Here is a 7109-nt window from a genome sequence, read left to right on the forward strand (position 1 = left end):
CTAGCAGCCGTGCAACTAATTCTGCAATACCAGAGACTAGTAAGTTAACTGACTTTAGGAAGTGGAGGCAAATGGAACGTTCTGCTGGTAATCGTTACCTGCCAAAATTTGAGTTTGATCATTATCTGGAAGAAGAAGCTCATCCTACAGTTGGTAAATTTAACATATTAACTTGGTGGTCAGTTAATGGTACAAGGTTCCCGACAATCAGCAAAATAGCACGCGATGATTTGGTTGTTCCAGCTACAACAGTAGCATCAGAATCTGCATTTAGCGTAGGAAGAAGAGTGATTGACGAAACACGCTCTTGTTTAGTTCCCGAAGCAGTGGGGGCACTGATAACCACAGCTGATTGGATTCCGTCAAGGAAAAGTAAGTCCATGTTCTTGTTTTTTGATTAGGCCTACACATGCTTTTTAATATTCTGATTGTTTTCTTGTTCCTTTATTCAGATTCAACAGAAACAGAACCATAACTTGAACAGCCATGGATCTGGCAAAAAGAACAGAGTAAAATTTTTATTGCTTTAAAATTTTTATTGCTTGTGTTGAACTATCTAGAAACTTGGAATGTTGATGCTTAGGAAAGTAATTACTAGCACTGTTAATTTCAGCTTAAAATGTGTGAAATATCTCTGAGATGTGAAATTTCTTAAAATGCATGGTTGGATTTAAGATAATATCCCCGAGCTTACTATATGATTTAAATTCAGAACATGAGACAGTTTCCTGGTCTACTGTTAACTATTAAGAGTGTTGTAAGACATCTTAGTTATGTAGTGACATCGTTAGTCTGTGCAAGTTTGGCCGCGTAACTCTATTTTTTGTTTGTTTTGCAGAAATGTTTTGCCACTAGCTTTGCTTCGTACCACATCTGCTCAAGCTCAACAATTGAAAGCTGATTGCATTCCATTGCTTATGTTTTATATTTCCTTTAAACTACTGTAACGTGACAATGGATTAATATGTGTACTAATGTGTGTTTTTATATAACTTCGCTTTTTAGTTTTTATTTTGTAAGATTTCAATTTTTCTGCCATCTGGAAGTTCTAAATACAAAGAATGGAATTTTTTTATAAATATACATGGAGCGAAGCTCCGATCCGAAGATCTGTTATCCTACGGATTCAGATATAGATCATGTTGTAAAAAATCCGGCTATAATTCGATCCGAATCCAAATCCGAAAAAATTTAATGGATCAAGGCCGATCCCGATCCAAATCCGATCCATCGACACCCCTACCTTCAACCACCATGAACTCCACCAATTCACCGCCATCGCAGCTTTGTCAAACAAATCATATTTCAACCTCACGCCATCAAACTCTCCACTTCCGGCGGAGACCTCACCAACACCTCTGATTCAACAACCAAACTTGTTTCTTCAACCAACAACCACACCCAAAGCATCGATCCAACATCTTACGCGGATCCTCCCATTTCATTTACAAGTCCAATCAACACAAAAGCTTTATAAAACATAATATTTGTATTCTATAAATATGCACGACTATATATGTATATGTGTATAGAAGATGTAGATTCAGATGAGAAGGAGATATTTATTGTAACTTGAGAGAGAAAAGCAGAGAAATAGAGAACAAGAAGAGAGAACGAGAGGAGATAGAGAGACGGGGGAGAAATCGTAAAACAGCAAATTGTTGATATTTTCTTTGATGAAAACGTATATCTGCAATCATTACAAGGAAATCGTATTAATGCAATTAGTTTGTTAAAAAGGGTGTAGTTGATGAATTCCGTTAATTTTTTTTATTAAGATGAGTGTGATATATGTAGACTGTAGTATGATCCATGCTAGTTTTAAGAGTGTGATGTAGAAATCGCAAGTAATCTTAAACAGTTAAACCGGAGGTACATAAAGTGCAGGTTTGTCGAACTCGAGCGAACCATCACCTATTCACCTATTACTCTTGGGTTGAAAAAAATCCGGTCATAGAAACTCCGGCGGCGACAACCATGAACCGCCTCTCTTCCCACACAGGCCGCCGTGTTTCTCTCTCCACACTCCCCTTGCTCCACCCAATCAAAAACCCCAACCCCATCTCCCAATCACTCACACAACCCCACAAATTCTTCTCACATTTCTCCCCAAAACCCCTTCTCAACTCTCCCAAAACCCAATTTGATCCAAGCCCCACCAGAACCCATTTGACAACTATCACTGACCTTCTGAGAGACCCCAACATTTCACCAGGCAAACCCCTGGAAACAGCGTTAGAGCAAACAGGGATAAAACTCACTCATTCCCTGTTTCTTGAAATTTTTGAACATTTCGATTCGTCTCCGAAACCTTTGCTTACTTTGTTCCGATGGGCGGAGAGGCAAAATGAAAGGAAACTTCCGTTGAGTGTGTTTAATTCTATGGTTAATGTTCTTGGTAAAGCTAGGGACTTTGAGTCTATATGGACTTTGATTCTTGAAAGGAACGAGGGGGATGAAAAGCCCGATTTTGATACATTTGCTATTCTTATTCGGCGATATGCTCGTGCAGGTATTGCTTAGTTGCTTGTTCGCATCTACATCGTGAATTATCTTTTTTTCAGAGCATATTGTGATGGTAATTAAACAGTTTTCGTTATAATAGTAATAGTGATATAGAGTCTACATTATAACTGTAACCTGGTAGAACTGGGTGTAATTTCGGGTTTTTTCTGGTCTTCATAGGCTCATAGTGTTGCTCTATAACTTATCAAATTTGATAAAAATGTATTGATCAACTTAATGGCTTAGAGTTTTGATTAATTGGTGATTTCAGGTTGATCAAGTCGTGTTATGTCTTAAGTATTAAGTGGAACTAGTCATTGCGGAAATTGCAGTTGATCAGTGATTTGTTAGTCATTGTTTGTCATTTTACTCCTGGAGACTTATTTCTCGTCGAATATATCGTGTTTGATACTTCTATGCAAATCAAAAGTCTTCTAGAAAGATTATTTTACTTGGGCAGAATCAAATGAGTGAATATTAATAATATTGGTCAAAGTGATACTCTGTACTTCAAGCACATCCTATGTTACTCAGACTCGGGTTCGGAGTGTCCGACACGACACATATCCGAGTGTCAGATTCGTTAATCTCGAAAATTTAGGACACGGGGACACCGTCCAAATTTCAGACACGGGTACGGGGACACGGCAAATTTTAAATATTATTATATTTTTTATAGGTTATAAGTAATTAAAAATATATTATATATTTTTAAAATAAACTATTTATTCGAAAAATAAGTGTAACGTGAAAAGTAAACCCATTTTCTACAAAAAGAAAAAAGTAAACCCTTTTTAACAGTACAGACTTGATGCCAGCTGGTTCCCTTCATTATATTCAAAATGGATGTGGACTAAATCAAGTCCACATACATTATAATATTTAATAGAGTACTGTACAGCTTTGTATACACGCATATACATCCACAATTCCACATCGTCTTCTTCATTCCATTTTTCTCTTCATCTCCTTCAGACTTCTTCTTCTTCATTCTTCTTCTTCTTGATCTTTAATATCTTCTCGCCTCTCCTCAAAACGTGACTTGTCTCTGACGAGTTTTGATTTAAATTGCTCCGACGACCTTTAACTTTTCCGGCGACGGAGAAGAAGTGTCGGATTTTCAATGGACGAATCCGCCCCATATCCCGTGTCGTGTCCCGTGTCGTGTCGTGTCGACACGGGTACGGTCGCCAACTCCGGCGAGTCGGAGTAACACAGAGCACATCTAATTTAATAGGTGCATACAGAAGTGAAGTACATTTGAATCACCATGTATGTTGTACATCTGAATAATTGCTGTTTTTGATGGATTGCAGGTATGTTCTTACCATTGACTCGAGCTTATGAATATGCTTCTAGTCTAGAATTAGTATCTCATTCAAAATCAGAGGTGACCTTGTTTGAGATTTTATTGGATTCTCTCTGTAAGGAAGGACATATAAAAGAGGCGTCAGATCATTTTGATAGGAAAAGGGAACTAAACCCTGCCTGGGTTCCGACAACAAGAGTTTACAACATTCTTTTAAATGGTTGGTTTCGATCAAGAAAACTCAAAAAGGCTGAGAAACTTTGGGCTATGATGAAAAAGGAGAATATACCGCCGACTGTTGTAACTTATGGTACTCTTATTGAAGGATATTGTCGCATGCGACGAGTCAATATCGCTATTGATCTGGTTGACGAAATGCAGAAAAAGCGAATCGAGCCAAATGCCATTGTGTACAACCCAATAATTGATGCCTTAGGAGAAGAAGGTAGGTTTAAGGAGGCATTAGGGATGATGGAGCGGCTTACAGTCTTGGAATCAGGTCCCACTATTTCCACTTATAACTCTCTGGTTAAGGGTTTTTGCAAAGCTGGAGATCTTGCAGGGGCTAGTAAGATTCTAAAGATGATGATTAGTAGAGGTTGTGTACCAACTTCGACGACATATAATTACTTTTTTAGGCACTTCACAAAATTCGGAAAGGTTGAGGAGGGGTTAAACCTTTACACAAAGATGACCGAATCTGGATACATTCCAGATCGTCTCACTTACAATCTATTGGTTAAGATGCTATGTGAGGAGGAGAGGTTGGACTTGGCATTACAAGTTACCAAGGAAATGAGAGCTGCAGGATGCGACTTTGAATTGGCAACATGTACTATGCTAGTTCATTTAATGTCCAAATTGCATAGATTTGAAGATGCTTTTGGATTGTTCAAGGATATGATTCGCAGAGGAGTTGTTCCTCAGTACCTTACATATCAGAGACTGTATGATCAACTGCAGAAAGAGGGAATGACTGATATGTCAAAAAAGCTATCTGATATGATGGCCTCTGCACCTCATTCAAAAAAACTGCCAAATACTTATACGGGAACTCGTGATTCCTCAGAAGATAGGCAAACATATACCATCCAGAAAGCTGAAGAAATGTGTAAAATCTTAAAGACATCAAAGAATTCAGGAAATATTATGAGACAAAGAAGTTCAGTCAAAGATTATGTATCACATGCGAAGCGTTTGATAGATGATATCAGCAAAAGAGTTGATTAAAGCTAATATTGTGATAAATGTATTACCAGAGGAGCAAAGTATATTCACAGATGCCTTTCTCTTGGTCAACACAGGTATTACTAACTTAAATTTGATGAAAGCATGTTTTATTTTTATATTGTGTCGGTTGGCTATTTTAAATCTCTCACAGTGGAACAAAGTGTTTTTTAATGATTGGTTATCTAGGGTTGCAAATAGACCAATAGGGTATGGATTTATGTCATGAAATGAACACCAATTCATTTTGTTGAACTAGCTGTTCTATTTCTTCTGCCAGCTATAATTATGTAAAACAAAGAAATTATGTTCAACTGCTTTAGGGGCACCATTGAAGAGAAGGTGAGGAGAGGACAATCCTACCTTGAGATAAAAATCTCTAGAAAGGTACAACAGGACTCAACAACCTAACATCAAACAGATAATAATCTCGTAACAAACTTAGTAGATAAGAAGTGAAAGAGTGGGATCCTGCAGTTTCTCAAAAAGCAAATTACTTCTGTGAACTTTAAACCATACCGTTTGCTTAAGCTGCTCCCATTAATAAGCAGCAAAGTGTGGGGTTATGAAGTGCTTTCAGCAATCATGCTCCTTACATAACAGATAAATTTCAGTCGTTAAGGATGAACACAAGACCAGCACTTTGTTGCTGAATAGAATTACTTTTAAGAAGTTGAAGAAAAAGGAATAACATGCAAGGCTCATATCACAAAAGAGTAGGGGTTAAGGACAGGTGATCACAAGTCTCATTATGGCCATTTCAAACCATACGAGTTTTGATTGGCTACAAAACCTAAAATGAAGAAGACTGTCAGCAGTAGAGAGTCTCCATTTAATAGTGATCCAAAGTCATGAGGAGATTCGGGAATTCTTAAAGGGTGCTAGAGTACTCTATACCAGGTCTGTTCCAAATTGTAGAGAGATGAACAAAACATTTACTGTTTCATTTGATTAAATTGCAATTCCTGGAAAAGAGTAACTACTTCAGAAAAATTTGGCTGCGCCAGTACTTGACTCAAGTAAAACAGATATAGATCATATGTTATGTCGAAGATATTAAATGTGTTTTAGAGGTGAAATTCTGTCTTGTATGGTGCAAGTATTATTATATATCATTTGTCATTTTAACCCAATCCTATTATCGCAATTTATCCGCAAACTGAAGAACTCTATTAGTAAGTTATCAAAAGGCCATCGGCCTGGGTAAGGGGCGGTTTAGATGGTTGATGGAAATGGAAATGTGGCATATAGGGAGTGGGAAGGGGGAGATTAAGAATGTAAATTATTAGGAATCTTATTGGGCAAGTAAGGTAAGGAAATTTTTACTTGATTTAGGAAATTGTTTCAAATCAAACGCTGACACACGGGAAATAACATTTATTTTCCCATGAATAATACCTTGAACCGAACGGCCCCCAAGGTTTACTGCTGTACCAAGTACAGTTTGGAAAGACTAATTATAGTATTTGTTACTAGTGGTAGTAGGATTTCTTTTTCTCTTTTTCCATGTTCTCTAAGAATTTCATGTGCTTGGTTTTGCAGATGCTAAATTCTTGCGAAGCACAGTTTCTCAAAAGAACACCATAACCTGACAACAAATTTGAATAGGAGAATGATCTCTAGTCAAACCTCTCAGCCGTTTTGTCGACTTTGCAACTTTTGCTACCTGAAGAGAATGAGATGTGGCACAGGGTCAGGGACGGGCGGCTAGACATTTGCAGGGCCCTAGTCAAAATCAGTTTTCGGAGCCCTAATCTCTACAAAATCAGCATATTTCTGAGGCGTGAGTCTTGTCAGCCTATAGCCAAGACCACCCACCCCTGTATGTGGGAAGATGTCACTTCCAGTCAAGCTCCAATGGCAACATCTGCGTACATTATATTGCCTTTGAACGAAGCATCTCAGCCTTATGATGGACCAAACCAATCCAGCTGAAAAATCCCAAGTGGGAACCTTTACTCTTAGAGCCAATATCTAGGAGAGCTGTGATTAAGAAAACCTAGCTGAACTATCAGAAATATATTGTAAATTAAGTTGGTAACACAAGCATGCACTTAAACTTTTTATA

At 37.8% G+C, this 7109-nt stretch overlaps 1 protein-coding gene and 1 long non-coding RNA gene across 2 annotated transcripts; both read left to right on the plus strand.

Annotated features, from left to right (window-relative positions):
* Window positions 1–1027, plus strand: LOC135150881 (uncharacterized). The gene is made up of 3 exons (XR_010289342.1): window positions 1–372; window positions 453–509; window positions 839–1027. It is a non-coding gene; the product is annotated as an uncharacterized LOC135150881 (long non-coding RNA).
* A 377-nt stretch (window positions 1028–1404) lies between these two features.
* LOC108222939 (pentatricopeptide repeat-containing protein At5g11310, mitochondrial) lies at window positions 1405–7109 on the plus strand. Its single transcript, XM_017397317.2, has 3 exons — window positions 1405–2512; window positions 3822–5118; window positions 6584–7109. The coding sequence occupies exons 1-2, from the start codon at window positions 1978–1980 to the stop codon at window positions 5042–5044; spliced, it is 1758 nt and encodes a 585-aa protein (XP_017252806.1). The 5' UTR covers window positions 1405–1977; the 3' UTR covers window positions 5045–5118; window positions 6584–7109.

The sequence above is a fragment of the Daucus carota genome, chromosome 1, assembly GCF_001625215.2.
Source record: "Daucus carota subsp. sativus chromosome 1, DH1 v3.0, whole genome shotgun sequence".
Lineage (NCBI taxonomy): Eukaryota > Viridiplantae > Streptophyta > Magnoliopsida > Apiales > Apiaceae > Daucus > Daucus carota.

What these genes read in the sequence shown, in the direction of transcription:
- LOC108222939 (XM_017397317.2), top strand. Translation starts at nt 1,978, where the DNA reads ATGAACCGCCTCTCTTCCCACACAGGCCGCCGTGTTTCTCTCTCCACA. An exon ending in TCGGCGATATGCTCGTGCAG is followed by an intron (nt 2,513 to 3,821) that starts GTATTGCTTAGT and finishes GATGGATTGCAG; the next exon opens with GTATGTTCTTACCATTGACT.